The following is an 18,337-nucleotide window of genomic DNA, read 5'->3' as shown; positions in this document are numbered from 1 at the left end:
AGGTAATCCTTGGGAATCCTGAGTGTACAGTAACACAATCTGTGGTCAAGCGCGGCCAGTTTCGTACTGTCTGCTCAACTCTTGTTAACAGCAATCTCGACAAGTGCATTTTACTTCTCTTTTTGAACACTTCCTTTTGCTGTTCACAGGTAGCTTTTACTTCCCTTTTCTCCTCTGTTAATTTTTGTGAGGTTTTCTGTTTGTTTGTTCTCTAAGTTTACTGTTTTCATTGTGGGCAGAGCATGGACTTCTCAGGACGGCAGCATGGCATCTGGGAGAGGACAGGATTTTGGTTCAGTCAGTCTCGGTTTGAATTTCAGCTCTGTGGCTTTGAGCTGGTCTGACTTTCTGAGCTGCTTAGGATAGGCGCTACCATGGTTAGCAGATTACATAAAGTATGTGAAACACAGTGTCCAGTATCTTGCACAGAATGGGCCTTCAGTGAAATGTTGGTCTGTGTCCCTAACTTAGATTCTAGATTCCACAGAACGAGATCACCCGGGTCTCCACAGCCTGAGGCCATGTTGAAGAGCACACTCCTGCGGGACCTGCGTCTGTGGTTCCCCCGACCTCTGTCATCGCACCTCATCCCATTTCAATCCCCACTTTGCTCACTCCACTTACGCTGTGGGTATCACTTCCATTCCTGACCCTCCTGTTGTTTAATATTTATTTTCGCAGACTTGGGACCCAGGACTAGCCCAAATTGCAAAATCGTGGGCAAGAAATTGTCAATTTTCACATAATACACGGCTGAAGCCACCCCACAAGCTGCACCCAAATTTCACTTCACTGGGAGAAAACATCTGGACTGGGTCTCTGTCTCTGTTTTCTGTGTCTTCAGCTGTCACAGCCTGGTACAACGAAAGTAAGTTCTATGACTTCAAGACTCGGAAATGCAGCAACGTCTGCGGCCATTACACTCAGGTAAGTATCGGCCCTATGTTCCCTCGAAACCATCTTTCCAAGGGTGAGGAGAACACTGGAATCTGGTGCAAAGAAAATATATAGTAAGCTAGTGCATCTGTCAATATGACAGAGTAGGGGTTTAAAAAATGAACTGTTTTAAAGTAAGTAAAGTAAGTAAACTTTTAAAGTAAGTAAGTAAGTAATTTAAACGTCTAAATTTTAAAATTTACTGTAAAAAATTAAATACATGGAATAGACTCCAATACCAGAGGAGATAGTGCTTGAAGAAATCAGTTATGTGGACATAGGTAAAATGTGAGGCCCACCAATATCTGGGTAGACTTTGAACAATGTTGACAACAGCTGTCTTCTCAGGGGAATTTATTCCATTTGTGAGTAATCAAAGGACCTTCTAAGTGAATGGATTTCCAGGTATGAGTTCTCTATGAAATTTGAGGCAATTGTTTAGGGACTATAAAATTGGGAGAAATAAGCCTCTCCTTTTTTTTTTATGCTTTTTGCTGAGGAAGATTGGCTCTGAGCTAAAATCTGTTGCCAATCTTCCTCTTTCTTTTTTTTCTTTCTCCCAAATCCCCAGTACATAGTTGTATCTCTCAGTTGTAAGTCATTCTAGTTGTTCTGTGTAGGATGCCACCACAGTATGGCTTGATGACTGATGTGTGGGTCCATGCCTAGTATCTGAACCGGCGAACTCTGGGCCACCAAAGCAGAGCGAGCGAACTTAACCACTCAACCTCGGGGCCAGCCCCAAGCCTCTCATTCTTATTGATGCTTCCATATCCTCTTATTCTTTCAAACATGGACTGAGAACCTATGATGTGCCACCCGAGGAGGAAAAAACAAAAACAAAACAGTCCAAGCCCCAATGGAGAGGCCAACATGTCAACTTGTATAAACCATCCAGTGGCTGTTCTGCCCCCAGAATCTACAGCATTAGTCCCAGTAGCCAACAGGGAGCCTCCCACTGCGATTTTGTCTTTTACTCAAGCTGGTTTTGGCTTCCTCACCCTACTCACGTTTGCAACATGACAGAAACAAATCCCTAAGTAGCGTCATCTATAGTCGTCTTAAAATGCTGCCTCTCTATCCTGGCCACACGTTGTTTATTTTTATTTCCTGGCAGTCCTTGTCAAACTAATAACTAAAGGTGCTGAACCTGTGTTTGACTGGTTTTTGTTTTGTTTTTTAAGATTGGCCCTGAGCTAAAATCTGTCGCCAATCTTCCTCTTTTTTTTTTTCACTTCCCAAAGCCCCAGTGCATAGTTGTGTAGCCTAGTTGTAGTCATTCTAGTTCCTCCATGTGGGACGCCGCCACAGCGTGGCCTGACGAGCCATGCGTAGGCCACAGGCAGCATCCAAACCGGCGGGAGCATAGCCCGTGAACTTAACCACTACGCCACCGCCAACCCCCTGACTGGTTTCAGTGTACAAAAATTTGTTGAAATGAGGTATGAGGGCAAAAACATTTCTAACAAGGCAGTTAACTTAGAATCTTAGATGTTTTTCAGGAGGAAATGTTGGAAACACTCTCGGTAGAGTTCAGCCTTATAGAGCCTCTGCTCTCACAGTGTCGTTACAGGCAGACACGTTGGCACAGTTGTAGGAGATGACAATGTTGAGAGGGAAGGACTGATTTCAGTGGCGTTTCCCTCTCGGGAGTCCTGTAAGCAAAGAGTCACTGTCAAATCAGCAGCAGCATTGGTCCCTTTCTTGGAAATAAAAATAAGGTCTCCCCTCAACTTCTCCCGTAAAGCGTCAATTTTGGTTTATGTTTACAATAAATTTAACCAGAAAGTAAAGTCTGTTGGATTCCCACAAGTCCTAGAGGGCAAGAAAGCTAAATCCAGATTGCCTGTGAGTGGTACCTGATACCATTATGCATTGTGGTGTTTAAATCTCCAGCAATGTCAGTTTGAGGGTGCCGACTCGCCTTCAGTCAGATTTAAGCCTCAGTCCTATCCCAGGCACTCTGTAAGCACTGGTCGTGTGTCTTAGTCCAGATGCCTGGAAAACGGAACCTGAGACAATAGCCTCTGTGCCAGCACTCTACTGGTGAGTCCAGTTGCAGAGAAGAGGGGAGGAGTGGGGGGGGGGGGAGGGAATGAGGGGCGCAGTGGGAAGGGACCCTGACCCTGGGGAATTGACCTTCTCCTGGGAGAGGTGTGTCAGTGGCTGGTGCAGTTTGGAGAAACTGACGAGGTGCCGTGTGAGCAAAGAGGACAGAGCAACTCATGCGGCCAAAGGGAGGTCTGGAGATGGGCTCACAGCAGGAGATGGGTGAGTTGGTTCTTGAAAACTGAGTGAGCGTTTGTTGAGTGGAAACGAAAGGGAAGAGAGCTCCAGGCAAAACGAACAAGGTGTAGAAGGTGTGCCGTGTGTGCGGCTGGGCCTGTCCTTCCGAAGAATGGCAGGCAGCTCGGCACGCAGGCGTACCGAGGGCAGAGACGGTGCACTGACAGCGGGCTCGGAAACTGCGCGAGAGCCTCCGCGGCCCTCATGCCAGCGGGTCAGAACAAGAGGAGGAAACTCGAGCTAATGGCATCTGGGCCCGAGATCTCAGAGACGGGCCTCCCAAAATTAACTGAGCTTGCTGGTAAATTTTCCCCCTATGTCTAGGGAAAAAATGGAGGGCTAAGGTTTTGGACATGAGAAAACTCATTTCCTAAAATCCAGTTCCTTACATCTAGGTATCAGAGCCCAAGCTGAGTGAGCCTAACCAGTGCATTCACATCCTGCTGCCTCTTCAGAAGAGGGGCCCTCCTCCTGGGGAGCGTGCCCAGGGACCCGTGGGTCTGGGGAGACGGGGCAGGAGCAACCATTTTTTAAGTCACGTGGTGTTTAGCTCTCTTCAGTTCCCACCATAAACCTCTAAGAGAGGTGCTGTTACCCATGGGGAATAAACAGGCTCAGAGAGGTTAAGAAGTCGTTTTCCCAATGTCATGGAGCTAGTGAGAGGAAGAGTCGGGATTCGAATATCAGGGATGCTTTAGGATTAAATAATAGAATGTATATCAATTATCTAGGAAAGTACTAGTATTTAGTAGGCACTGAACAAAAGTTAGCTCTCTTCCAGCAGCTGGTTTTCCACCAGTTTTTGGGAGAAGACTCTGATAGCTTGGTTAAAGACTTCCGTTTTCATCCTTGCAAGAAATGTTGCTGGGAGATTCAACACTGCTCAGTTCTGTTTGAAATTCATGCTGGAAATTACCTCAAGGGGTATTATAACCCCCCACTTCTCCTCATCTTCTATTAATAAAAAGCAAGCTATTATCAGGTTTTGGCCGGTGAAGGGTGGTTGTATGGAGCAAAGACAGTAGTTTCAGATCCATTATGACCTCATAACGGTGTGATATTTCTTGACTTGTTAACACACACTTTAGCTCTGTCTTCACTAGAGGCGGATCTGCATTGTGGAAGAATCTTGGTACGTTAATATGAAAGATTATTCAATTAGTAGGGCAGCCGCTTGGGTTTGGTAGTGCTGTAAAAATGCCCACTAGATGGCACTACTGATCCATTTTTGTTTTTATCCCCACCCTACCCCACCCTCTTGAAATTTTTGTAATTTTTACACTCACAGAACCAATGGAAGTGTGACCTGTTTCAGGTTTCTCTAGCTGGTTTTATATGTGTTGCAGTGTTACCTGCATACGCCTTTTAATCAGCCAGGTGGACTCATACTGAGAATTGAAAGATGACGATGGGAAGGGTTTGTCAGCTAGAAGGAGAGATGACCACACTGACGGCCACACTGGGTGCCCAGATACTGTGTTTGTGTCAGAAAGGTGTGGAGTTGCTCCCGGTTTTGCCAAAAGGGAAGGTGCTCTGAAGGTACCTTGCCTAGGGCGTGGACTGTCCTCCCAGGATTTCGTGGTCACGTCTCCTCTCTAGAAACAGGGAATCCCTATTTATTGATGTGCTGCGAGGCCAGATGTGATGTTGCACGGAAAACCGCCTTGGCGCTAAGTAAATTCTCAATAACGAGTAGCTCTTATTTTTTTTTATAATTATGTTTTTTGTTTACCATTATAAAAGAAATGAAAAGGAAACATACAACAGAAATCAGCCTAATAAAAAACCAAAGATTTCAAAAATTTTAAAGGAAAACAAAATTAGTTGTAAGAGGAAAAACACATGAACATTTGCCGAGTGCTAGATTCTCAGCACTTTCTTCTTAGCCCCTTTAAAATGGTAAAGTAAGCCTGTGGCACCGCTATCATTTATAGACGAGGCAGCTAAGGCCAAGGTCGTAGAGGGAGTGGCTGAGCTGAAATATGAACTGGGTCTTTGTAGCTTCAGAGCCCACTAGTTTAACCCAGAACCCAATGCCCATGAAGCTTTTAAAAAGAGACCAGCTTGAATGGATAAATAAACTGTGGTACATCCATCCGATAAATACTAGTCAGCGATAAAAAGGAGTGGCTGCTTATGATCAACACGTGAATGAACCTCAAATGCTTATGTTCAGTGAAAGAGCCAGATTGAAAAAGCTGCATTTAAAATGATTCCATTTGTATAATATTCTGGAAAAAGCAAAACTACAGGAACAGAAAACAGATTAGTGATTGCCAGGAGCTGGGGTGGGATAGGAGCTAACCACAAAGGGCACAAGGGAACTTTGTGGGGTGATGGAAATTTCTAGATCTTGAATATGGTGATGACTGCACAACTACATGCTTTTATCAAGATTCATAGAACTGCACCCCTAAAAAGGGTAGATTTTACTGTATGTTAATTACAACCCGACTTAAAAAAAGAGACCATCTAAAACACAAAATGAGTAGTAATTAACATTTGCACACTTGGGAAAAAGAGACCAGAAATCTAGAAGAAAGTACAATAAAAGATATAGCATAAAACATAAAAGTGGCGGGGAACCCAAAGATTGAGAATATTTGAGATACAACACCACCAGAAGAACGTATTCACCGACCAAAAGATAAAAATAGACAGTGATTTATAGTCATGTGTCGCTTAATGACAGGGTTACTCTGAGCAACGCATCGTTAGGCAATTTCATCGTCGTGCGAACATCACAGCGTGCACTTACACAAACCTAGATGGTACAGCCCACTTCACACCTACGCTGTATGGTACTGATCCTGTGGGACCACTGTCATATCTGAAGCCCATCGTTGACCAAAATGTCATCATGCAGTGCCTGACTGTGCTAAGGTGATAGTAAAAGGAACACAGACAACCTTGTACCCAGTTAGCATGCATAAGAATCACGTGAGAAACTTGTAAAACACAGCTTTCATTTTTTATGGCTGAATAATATTCCATTGTATATACATACCACATTTTCTTTAAGAAAAAATCCTGCCTTTTCCGACAACGTGGCTGGGCCTTGAGGGCATTATGCTAAGTGAAATGTCAGCCAGAGAAAGCCAAATACTGTATGATCTCACTTATATGTGGAATCAAAAAAAAAACAAAAAACAAACTCATAGATAGAACACATTGGTGCCTGCCAGGGGTGGGGAGTGGGAGGTGGGCAAAATGAGTCAAGGAGTCAAAAGGTACAAACTTCCAGTTATCAAATAAATAAGTCCTGGGATGTGGTGTACAGCACGGTGTCTATAGTCAATACCGTATTGTATATTTGAAAGTTGATAAGAGAGTAGATCTTAAAAGTTCTTCCTCATCACAAGAAAAAAACATTTGTAACTGTGTGTGGTGACAGATGTTAACTACACTTATTGTGGTGATCATTTTGCAATATATATGTATATCTAATTATTATGTTTTACATCTGAGACTAATATGTCACCTATATCTCAATTTTTAAAAGTGCAGATTTCAAGGACAATTCCAGTGACTCTCTTCCAGTAGGACTGAGATGGGCCCAGAAATCTGCATTTTAAATGAAGCACCTCAGGTGAAATCACTTTGAGATGCAGTGGATAGAAATTAAGAATATTTAAAATAAATGCAAAAATGATTGGAAAGTAAAAGTACCGGGTCGAACCTGAGGGACACTAGCCATAAAGCTGGGCCTCTCAGTGGGAGAGGGGCCGAGCACTGGGTGAACTGGAGCTCCCCGAAGGCGATTCCGGGGCACCGGGTGTGAAGGGAAGCGCCCCACTTCCATCCGGGAGCAGGGAGGGCGCCGCCCAGGCCGAGGCAGAGCTTTGCTCCTCCTCGGGGGACCAGGAGCTGCCTTCCCAGCTCCTCCCCAGTTGCCCAACCAAGGAGGACAGAATGCAAAGCCCAGCGGCCTCCCTGACACTTTGCCCTCCCGCTCCGTCGCCACTGCCCACCTCCTACCCCGCCTTCACGCCTTGGAGAAGCTCAGACTCCATCTTCAGCTCCTCTTCTTTTGCTCTAGCCTCTCTCCCCAGGGAGGAACTTCTGCTGATTTTTTTAAAGGAAACGATCTTTTTCGGCAGCCACCCTGGCCTTCTCCGATCGGAGTCTTTCTCGCCTTGGGCCCACACAGGCGTCGCCCTCTGCTGGAGATTCCGCGGGCTCCCGCTCAGCCCCGCTGGCTCAGAGCAGGCCCGCGCAGGAGTTCGCAGCACCCTCCGCCCCCTCACAGTGGCCAAAACCCTGGGCGGCTGCCACGACTGCGTCTCTGCACGTTTGCGGAGGCGCCCACTGCTCCCGCTCGTCGCCCCTGCATCCCGCAGAGTCGGCACAAGTCCGGTCACAAAACTGCTAAACAACATTTACGAGGAACAGTAATTTAAAGTGCAGTTTGGTATCACTGTAAAAAGGAGTGCATTTAACTGCTGGCTTATCTCCAGAGCGAGCTCTTTAAATACCTTTTTCTTTAGGCTTTTACGACGAGCTATACAATCTGTGGGCTTAGTGCAAAACGAAAATGTGGAGGCCCGTGTTTAGAAATCGGAGGAAAGTGCTCGACTGTGTGACAGCGCTGAATTCAACCAAGTGTGCAGCCCTTCCGGTCAGGGCCCTGTCCCGAAGCGGACTGTGGCCTTCTGTCCCTGCCTTGTCGCTGACACTCCTTTTCACTCTGCTTTGCCGGCTGTTTTTTTCTTTACCCCGCTCTCCTTCACTTTCTTTGGCTATGATCTTGGCCGGGTGATCTACTGGAAGCCCGTGGCTTCCAGATTTGCATCTCTAGCCTGGACCTGCGCTCTGAGCTGCAGGTGGTCACACCCGGCAGCCCGGTGGACCTGCACGCGCCCGTCTAACAGGCATCGCAGACGTGACTCGGCCTGAGCAGAGCCCCTGGCCGCGCTCGCCCACGGCCTCCTGCCCCAGCTTCCCGTCGCGGGAAATCTTGCTCAGGGCCAAAACGTTAACTTGATTTTTCTCTGTCCCTCTTACTGCACCCTCAAAGCAAAGGAACTCCTTCAGCTTTCCCTCTAAGCTGACCCGTGAGCCTGATGAAATCTCTGGAACGCCCCCACCATCGTCCACGTGAGTCGTCGTCTTCTCTTTCTGGTACCACTGAAACAGCCTCCCAAACTCCATCTTTCTTGCCTCGCTCTTCTCAGTCCCTTTACTTCATAACCACCAAAGTGATCTTTCTAAGCTGTGGAAAAGAGCATATCACTCCTGACCCACAAGATTCCCCACGGCCTGCACCTCTGTCCTGACCTCACTGCCTCCGACTCCCGCTCACTCGTTGGATCCCAGCTCTGCTCGCCCTCCTCCTGCTCCTCTACCGTCCCAGCAGAGCCCTCCGGGGCCTTTGCCCCTCGCACCCCTCTGCGCAGAGCGCTGTTCCCCAGCGCAGAGGGCCCCTGCTCAGTCCTCCTGAGGCGCCTCCTGCAGAGACATCGGCCCCCAGCGCTGAACACCCGAGTCGACGCAGCCCTCCGCCCGGCAGTCGCTCTGCGTGTTGTCCTGTTCCATTTCTTCATTGCACCAGCTGTCAACATCCATCCTCAGCTATTGCTTATATATTTCCCTCTCACACTCGCCAGTGATAATAATTGCAGGGCTTGTTTTCCCCTGGACTTTGAGCTCCACCTCCTCAGGGCGGATGTCCAGCGGGCGTGAGGCCTCATCGCACTCAGGTGTTCCCCGTTTTATTGTCTCTCATTACAACTCATTTTTTTTTTTTTAGGTTGTTTGGGCAGATAGTTACAAAGTTGGCTGTGCAGTACAATTTTGTCTTAAAGTTTCTGGCTTTGAAGGTCTTTCCAATGGAGCACATTTTATATGCAACTACGGACCAGCGTAAGTGCCCAAATCTTCTTTCTGAAAATGTTTTTAAAACCTATTTTAGAAGTATTTACCTTCATTATAGAAAATCTGGATAATAAAGAAAGTATAAAAAAGGAAATTACTATTCCTCTGCCCAGAGATCTACTCCATTAAGATTCTGGTACATTTTTCTTGGTTTGTGTGTTTGTGTGTGTGTATGCACACCCTTTGTGAACAACACATATACGCACGCACACAGTTTTCAGAGTAGCAAAGACTAAAATGTTTTCAGGGACAGAGATTAACTGGATATGGTAATGATGTCACAAAATGGGAGGACTGATGTTACTTTATATTTATTGGTTTATTAAAAACTGGGCAAGTTTTACACAATTTTCAAAACAAAAATAACTCAATTGAATTCCTCAATTTATATAACTTATTTCATTTACTTTTGACAGTTTTGTTTTTGAAATAGATACAATTTTTCTCCTTTCGGAAAACGGGGAAGACACATGACATCCCCCAACTTTCCTAAACTTAGATATGTGTGCTTACACATCAGACACAAACTCAAAAATGAGGTCATACTAGAAATACATGTTTTCTTTTTTCCTTTTTTTTTTTTTTTGAGGAAGATTAGCCCTGAGCTAACATCTGCTGCCAATCCTCCTCTTTTTGCTGAGGTAGACTGGCCCTGAGCTAACATCCGTGCCCATCTTCCTCTACTTTATATGTGGGACGCCTACCACAGCATGGCTTGACAAGAGATGCCATGTCTGCACCCAGGATCCGAACTGGCGAACCCTGGGCCGCTGAGAAGCGGAACGTGTGCACTTAACCACTGCGCCACTGGGCCAGCCCCCAACATTTTCTATTTTTACTTAAAAGTTATACCACGAGCATTTCACATTCGTTACAATTTCAGACATGATTTCAATGGTTATAAAAACAGGGGGAGATGATGCTTGTGTAATGCTTACCGCGTGCCAAGCACTGTGCTAAGTGCTTCTCATGTAGTGACTGACTTAATCTTCATAGAAAGCCTGGGAGAGAGGTCGTGTTACTGCCTGTTATGCAGATAAGACAACTGAGGCCCCATCGGGGTGAGCAGCTGCCCAGGGCCCGCACTGGTGACGTCAGCTGGACAGCCACCTGGCTGGCCGCTCCCACGTCTGGGCTGATGCTCACACAAGCGCTCATCCTACTGCAGAATTTAGATTGTTCCCTGTATTTCCTTTGAATATACGATGAACAACCCTGTATATAAGTCTCTGGTCACATTTATTTCCCTACAATTCCTGGAAATGGCACACTAAGTAAAAGGTGTGATCATTTTTAATCTTTTTCAATACTGATTGCCAAGTTATCCTCCACTGTTACTATATCAATTCATACCTCATCAGTACTATTCTAATTTTCAGTATTTTCTAATTTGATAGAAAATGGTGTGTTTTCTTCAGCGTCTCTGACTACTAGTGAGGACACATTTCCACCGCTTACATTCCTGTTGGGAAGCATGCGGCCTGCTCATTTCTCCTAGAGTGACTTTCTCATTGGTTTATGGTAGTTGTTTCTATTTTAACCCTTTGTCATATATGTAACAGTTTTTTCTTCAATTCGTTGCGCTTGAATTTCGTTGGATTTTACCAATCGTCAAAATTCCTGGAGATTTGCCAGAAGCAGCCTCTCTTTCCCTGAAGCGATGTCCAGAGGAGCTGCCCGGCAGTCTGACTGAGAGTGGGCGGGAGTGAGGGGACTACAATCAGGTGTTGTTCACAAGATAACAGCTTTGACTTAAAACCCCTGAGTCAGAAAGTAAGGGAAACCCAGGAAAAACTGGCCAAAGCCACAAGTCAATCAATGGGAACTTTTCATGACATTTCTATAGCTTAATGGTTAAGAAACAGGCTCTTGAGGCCTACTACTTTAGTTCACTTACTGTGTGGCCTTGAGCAAGTTACTTAAACTCTCTGAATCTCAGTTTCCTTTCTAAAAGGTCAGGTTAACAATAGCACCTACTTACTACTTATTGAGTAGCTATGAAGATTACATGAGAAAGCTATGTTAAACACCAACTACATGCCATGCTTGGCAATGGTGGTGGTTTAAGAAGTATACATAATTATTATTATTGTAATAACGGAGTGCAAATGTGAATTCTCTTGGTTTAGACTCACTTTAATTGCCTTCAGAGTTATAAATAATATTAAGTTGTAAAACTTTAAAACCAGTTATAATGCATCTACAAAGATTGAGTAACATTCATTTATTCATACAAATAAATGCATCCATACATTCAATTATTTAACAAATATTTGTTCACTGAAATTCAAAGGGGCACAAGCCAGACACAGGTCCTGCCCTTATGGAACTTATAGTTATGGGGCAGATAAACAATAAAAATACAAATGAAATAACTCTGTTATGATGGGAGTGATGAAGGAAATACACATACACTGTAATGACACTATCGATAGGCAGGGCCCTCAGCTGAGGAAGAACAATCAGGGAAGGGCTTTCTGTGATGTATGGAAGCCCAGGCACAAGGGGCGAGGAGGAACCAGACGAGTGAGGAGCTTTGGGCACAGAGGTGGTGGAGGAAACGGCGGCAAAGCTCCTGTGGAGAGGCCTGCAGAAGGGACAGGGGTGCTCAGCCCACTGAACGGATGACACTAGGGGAAGGGAGGCAGCTGGGCTCTTGAGGGCTGTGCAGGCCAGTGCAAATTTCACTATCACATCACAGGAGGGAGCCATCCAAGTTTTAAAGCAAGGGAGTGACTGGACGTGCTTTAACTTTGGAGGTCATTCTGCAAGCAGCGTGGAGAATGGAGTGGAGGGCATGGCGGGGAGCAGAGACCAGTTAGGAATGTCCTCGCTCCCTTCTGCCTTCTGAGCTTGTTTTTCTTCTCCGTGCAAAGTCATAGGCCCCGATTCCATATAATTCTAAGAAGTCTGGTATCCGCCCCCGGTATTTCCTAGATTGGGAAGTGGGGGCTTCACTCTCCAGCCGCCTGGCCCTCAAGCCCTCAGCCCGTTTCCACTGCCCGGGACAGTTTCAATCCCTCTCCTCCCGGCTGCATCAGGTCTGTCAATCTGCATGATCCAAAGCACAGACAGTCTCTTCTTCATTCTCGGGGGCCCACCTAACAAGGCTACCCAGCGGACCTTCAGAGGAGTTACTGGGAGAGGATATAGCACAGAAGGGGAGGTAACGAGCTGGACAAGCACAGAGAACAGTACCCAGTGTACTTGGGCCAGCACTGCCTGGGGGCCCTTACTCATATTTCTCTCTCTCTTTCAAGATCTGTCTTTTCTCTTCCCCAGAGTCCCAGCCCTTTCTCTCTCAGGCCGCGAGGGGAAACACTCAATCTTCCTACTGTTTTATGGGGCAGAACCCTGCAGGCCCCTTTGTCTTCCTCACTCCCATCCAGACAGCCCAGGCCTTTCTTGAAGTAGCAGTTTTTCCCTCTTCCTTATAGTTTGGAATGCACGATTAAGCAAAGAATGAAGCAGCATAAATGATGTTATTAAAAACATTCTAGAACTTAACCACTCAATGAGTATAGTGCTTGTTAACAATGAAAGATATTCCAATGATTAATGTCCATTTTGGACACCTTTTATAATGATCAGAATCTCAGCTATTCTCCTTAGACTATTTCCCATGATGTAGAGTAAGCACAAGGGTAAACTTAATTTCTGAAACAAGCTAAATTCATTTGGAGCCAAATGAGATTAGAACCTGTATTTTGGCTTGGAAATGAGGTGTTAACATAAAGTAACGTCTCTAAAGAAGTTCTTAACTTTGGAGGTAAGTGTATAGTATCAGGGAGGGGAGTCCGTGAACTTGGATTAGAAAAGTTACATCTTTATTTCCACTCACTTGTATTGAAAGGAACATTTCATTCTGCGCGAAGATAACTCGCCAGTCGTACCAGTACCACCCGTGACACTAAACATCACAGCTATTTTCATCTCACATTCCAGTTGCTGCCGGTATCTCAAAATATGGGTTTTATTCATCACTGCTTTGAAATTGCTGTAATTTTTAGCTCCCTGCTAGGTCTTATTTAATACTTAATAGAGAAGCACATATTACCGTATCATAAATTTTTTTAACATTTTGATAACTATTTTGATTTAATCAGCTTCCTTTATAATCCTACGAACTTAATGTATTTAAAAACTATTTTGAAAGGAGTCCACAGGCCCCACCAGGCTGCCAAAGGGTGCCGTGCCAAAAAAGTTAAGAACTCCTTTCCAAAAGCACAGTTCTAAGAAAGATCAGTGCGGTGGCAGGTTCACTGAAATAAATCTGCAGCCTCTCATCATTACTATCTGAAGGTATTCATGGGGGTATGAAATGTTTGGGATTATTTCACTTTCTAGTCTGTGATCTTGGTCAACTACTTACACTCTGTGCCTCAGCCTCTACCTATATAGTGGGGATAAGTATCTTCCTCATAGGATTATCGTGAAGATTAGTTCATTCATGCTTAGAACAGTGCCTGGCACATAAGGAGTTCTCAGTAATTATTGTCTATCATTCATATCACATCTTTGATGTGAAAAAACATTGCACTTTAGAAATTCCCTCATATCTGCTTTTCTTTTGAAAGGCAGTTCCCCTACAAATGGCTCCTACCCAATAACACTATGGAGGTCTGCCAGACTGAGAGCAGATGTGGGTCACAACACCTTTTCTAAGATGGACAGTGTCTGGAAGACAGTAATCATATAGGGCAGACAGTAAGTAGAGGGGGCGAGGCCCTGGAGGCAGACCAACCTAGGTTTTGTTCTGACTCTGACACGTACACTGTGATTTTTGACCAGTTACTTACTCTCTTAGAGCTTTAGCTTCCTTATCTGTAAATAAAGATGACTTCTTCCCAGACTTGTCTTAAGAATTAAATGAGATGTAGATTAAGACATAGTTTCATAGGCACAGACACACAGAATAAACTCTGCAAACATTAACAGGCTTCCATTTCTGCTTCTCTCTCTCCACTTCTCTTACCAACCCTCTGAATCTGTGGGCTTTCGTCCTATGGATTTAATCAAGGATTCATAGTAAATTGTAACTGCAAAAAAAATCTTTCCTAATGGACAGCCTTCTTCTACTTTATAGAGGAAATTACTTTACTTGGCCATATAAGGAAGGATCCACTTGCAGTGCCTGCCCCAATAATGACGTCTGTTTGGACAATCTCTGTGGTGAGTAAAAGGAACAATCGACCGATAATGTGTTCAAAACTATTTTAACTTTCTACAGAGTTAAGAATGCAAACATTTGTTTTATCCTCATAGCTATTTTTAGGGAGACTGGCATCAGGTAGCAGTCAAACCAATGGTTTACTTACCTACCTAGGAATGAATACGTTTAAGATAAATTTAAAGAAGCAAATGATATCCTTTTTATTTAGCTATTATCAGTACAACAAAAAATGACTATGATGTTGGAAACTGTAGACTCAAGATTTGATAATTTCATCAAGATCAAAAATTTGTATAACAAAGATATCCAAAAGAGCAGAATTCTCAATTTTGTGATACTACCTGTCCAGGGCACTCAAGGCTTGCATTTTCATCTGTAGAATTAAACAAATGAAATAAAGCTGCAATGTGGCATTTTTTATTAGCAAGACAGCATTCAATGAGAACAGTGTAGAAAGCCAATAAAGATAACTTTCCAAGGATGCTTCAGTGAACTTCCTATTAAAATTGTGTAATTTTGCAGTATTAATACATAACTGGCCAAGAGTTTATCTATGGTTCCTGTCCCAGACACATTTCCCTTCCATCCCAGTATTTTAATTCATGTTTTCTCATGGGGTGAAGATGGGAAGCCTCGATTAAGCTATTAGTTGTGCAAATCCTGTAAGTACTTTTGTGTTCACATCTGTAACCAAGTGAACTCCTGCGAGCTCCAGGGCTGGGGTGGGTACTTAGACCAGAGGGAGGATAGCGTGGACAGAGTTTCACTGCACAGATCTTGTTTGGCAAGTGTTCCATTGCTTACATGTTTTCTAAGGTCCCTTCCAGGTCTAAAATTATAAAATTCTTTTAAACTGTTTGTTCCCTTCCTGATTTGTAAACACTGAATTCTCATCTTTACTCCAGATATGCAACAATTTTGACTAACTTTCCAAGCCAGTCATTTCTCTCCCAGTTCAACCATTCTTTATTTCACTCTTATCAGTTCTGAGAACTCGGTAACATAGCCATAACGCAAGGAATCTCTCCTCAGAGTATCGACATATTAACTCAAGTTCTCCTTTCATGTTGCTACAACACTACAAAGCATAGTATTATTTTTTCCAAGTTAAGCAGTATACAGTAACACAGGAGTTAAAACCAGAGGTTTTAGAAACAATGTGCTCGAGGTCAATTTCTAGTTCCACGCACTGACCTTGGGCAACTATCTGGACCTCTTTCCTCAACAATAAAATGCGGATGACAGTAACAGTACCTTTTCACAGGTGTGGTGAAACAAACCAAGGGAAAAAAAAGAAAGAAATGTTTATATTTAGAACAAGGGGCTGGCACACCATGGCACTGAATAAACATTATCTGTCCCCAAGTGTGTCCTACCTGTAATTCCAAATCTTGAGTTTACTCTTGAAGTTTTGGTGTTCTCTTTATGCCCACATTTTTAGGTGGTATGTCTTTATGCCCATGAACAATCTTCACGATGCTTCTTTAAAATCAGTGATGAAAAGTGAGACAATCATTTTAAATTATTTGAAGAGTAATTTAATTGTTGCCACTGGTTAGCTGCCTTTCCCACTGGACTATAAATTACAAACAGGCAGGAATTATGCCTATTCACTTCTCCTTTGTATCCAAAGTGCCTACTCTGGCTGGCAAATAAGCACTAATTTGAATGCATGTTTCCTACAAAAATCTTTCCTTCCCTTTAAAAATCTAGATTAAGTAGTAACACCACCACCACCACAATGACAACAGGGAGAAAAGTGCTGGAGTTTCAGCTTCTGATGCTGGAGATCTAACTTGAGATGGTCTCTAATCCTGTGGGATAAAATTCAGAAAATTAAAGCTGTAGTCCAACAGTGAAAAGCCCCTGGGCTCTTCAGACAGATAAAGGGAAACGCAGGCTGATTCGCGCGTAGGGTAAGGGTTAGAGGATACAGCTTTTGTTTAACAGAGTCCGTCTCCAACAAATCAGGGCAAACATTGGAGTGGGCTTCTGGATACTGCTGGTAGTTCAACAAATACCCACAGAGGCCAAATCAGGGCAGTTCTGCAAACTATGCTGGGCATACAGACAGCACACCAGATGATTTTAGCTAGTACAGGGGTGTACGTGTTTCAATATTCAATAGTTGAAATATTTAACATTTTAAAAATATATACATAGGAAAAAATGTAACTAGCACATCACATCCTTGATTTTATAACTGCCAAGAAAAGTTAAAGCAGCAGCAGCAGCTTCATGCTAATTTACCATCAACAAAACCCGAGCACACGTATGATGATCAGGGATGCTCACAAGTCCCCAGAGGGTCAGCTCCTTGATGATTCCACCACAGGAATCCAATAGCAGCTGGTGGAGAACTGATGAGGAAAAGACGTCTGACTCTTTTAATACAGTAGTATCAAGGCGGCTAAGGCAGATGTGCGATTTTCTTCCCAGTGCTCTGCATGTCAAAATCTGAAGAAAGGTCAGTGAAAGGAGAGGCATGATTATGACTCCATAGCCAAATGCCCTACTGACAAGGTACTGATGTACTGATGTACTGAAGATGTAAGGACGTACTGACAATGTAAGGACATACTGATAATGTAAGGACGTACTGACGATGTAAGGACGTACTGACAATGTGAGGACACACTGGGACAGGTGAGGGGGAGGCAGCTTTTTCTGTTACTGACTGATCATAAACAGTATCGTTCTTCTCAGGGAGGAAGTGATTTACAGGAAAATATTTAAATAAATTCCTCATACTATCACTAATTTTAATTATTTTTAAATTATATTTATTATCTGCTGGTTATGGTGTGTAAAATGATTTTCCATTTTTAGTGGTGGTATATAAATAGTTTATATAAAAAGTTGACATAAAAATATCAAGTTAGTACAGTCAATACAAAAAAATCTTGAATAATTAACCTCTGAAAACCACTGCAGTGAAGCCAAAGCCACAGGTAGTGGTTATCGTTAGAGACTTGGCTTTTTAAATTAACAACAAAAGCCTCACCAGTGCCTACTCTTTTAATTTTTCTTTCTTCTGATTTTATAGCTAACCCACAGCGAGACAAAGTCACACGTATGTATATAAATCTTAAATTGTTTCATTAAGATCTACTGAATTATGTTACTGCATTCTGAGGAACAGCATTTAAGAGGATATCTTATGTTTACTTCACAGGTTACTACTCTACCGTGTATCCAGACTGGCCGCTATATTCACGTAACAGATACCTCTCTCTCTTTCTCATCGTTAGTCCGCCAATCCTATTACTCAGTGTTATAATTACCATTTGGGTCAAGCACAGATATCCTCATATTTAGTTGTTGAACTCATACAATCCAGAAAAAAAAAATAAACATTCATATGGCTCTTTAAAAGATAACTGGGTTCAATTCAAATTTTAAAACATTTCAGAAAAAAAATGTTGTTGCAATAAACCTTTGATCAAAAGAAACTGTTCAACTTCCTAAATCTATGGGATAAACTGATCTTTACTTTCTACTTTTCTGTGAAATGACCATTGTTTTCAGGCTGCCACAGGTGACTGTCAGTACACAACCCAGTCCCTGTGTGCCTCAGCTTCTCAATCTGTAAGATGAGCATGAGCAAGCTAGCTGTGGGTGATTCCCAATAACCCCCGGGCCCTCATCAGTAAACGCAGTTCTGCCTCACTGGGAGCATGCTGCTTCAACTCTGAATACCTGCTTTTCCCCACTCTCCTGCAATTTGATATGCTTCTGGTTTACCACTTCCTCAGACTCAATAGAAAAGGCATTAAGGATTTGAGCTAAGAGGTCTTGCTTTTTGCTTACCGGTTATTTCATCTTGGAACGAAACATAAAATGAGATTATAAAAAGGAATATGCCTAAATGTTTACTGTTATCATTAGAGAGCACATTGAAAAATCTGCATTTATTTTCCTCAAAACAAATGCTGAGACATGATTTAAAGACTAACGAATGGCATGAGACACTGGATTTGATGGCTAATTACAATAGCCACATTCCAAAAAATATTTATATAAACAACCTAAAGGGTTAATCCTAAAATCATGCTTAGGCAAAACCCA

The 18,337-nt window shown here is 43.4% G+C and overlaps 1 protein-coding gene across 9 annotated transcripts in view; it reads left to right on the top strand.

Moving 5' to 3' along the window:
- The window catches only part of GLIPR1 (GLI pathogenesis related 1), a 46,588-nt gene extending 28,867 nt beyond the window's left edge, over positions 1 to 17,721 (top strand). For 3 of the 9 annotated variants that reach the window (XM_070507312.1, XM_014841497.3, XM_070507308.1), the window contains 6 exons: positions 682 to 927; positions 8,240 to 8,319; positions 8,972 to 9,084; positions 14,183 to 14,268; positions 17,316 to 17,342; positions 17,445 to 17,721. In XM_070507312.1, the coding sequence (XP_070363413.1) occupies positions 682 to 927; positions 8,240 to 8,319; positions 8,972 to 9,084; positions 14,183 to 14,268; positions 17,316 to 17,342; positions 17,445 to 17,549 (657 nt within the window). In that variant the 3' untranslated portion in view covers positions 17,550 to 17,721. Of the gene's footprint in view, positions 1 to 681; positions 928 to 8,239; positions 8,320 to 8,971; positions 9,085 to 9,184; positions 9,453 to 10,493; positions 11,446 to 13,252; positions 13,399 to 14,182; positions 14,269 to 17,315; positions 17,343 to 17,444 lie in introns of those variants that run through there. The other 6 variants (XM_014841504.3, XM_070507309.1, XM_070507310.1 and 3 more) reach the window with 4 other exon arrangements.
- The last annotated feature ends 616 nt before the right edge of the window (positions 17,722 to 18,337 follow it).

Source organism: Equus asinus, chromosome 4 (genome assembly GCF_041296235.1).
Source record: "Equus asinus isolate D_3611 breed Donkey chromosome 4, EquAss-T2T_v2, whole genome shotgun sequence".
Classification (NCBI taxonomy): domain Eukaryota; kingdom Metazoa; phylum Chordata; class Mammalia; order Perissodactyla; family Equidae; genus Equus; species Equus asinus.
The sequence above is the reverse complement of the archived record's forward strand: the minus strand, read 5'-3'. Positions and strand labels throughout refer to the sequence as shown.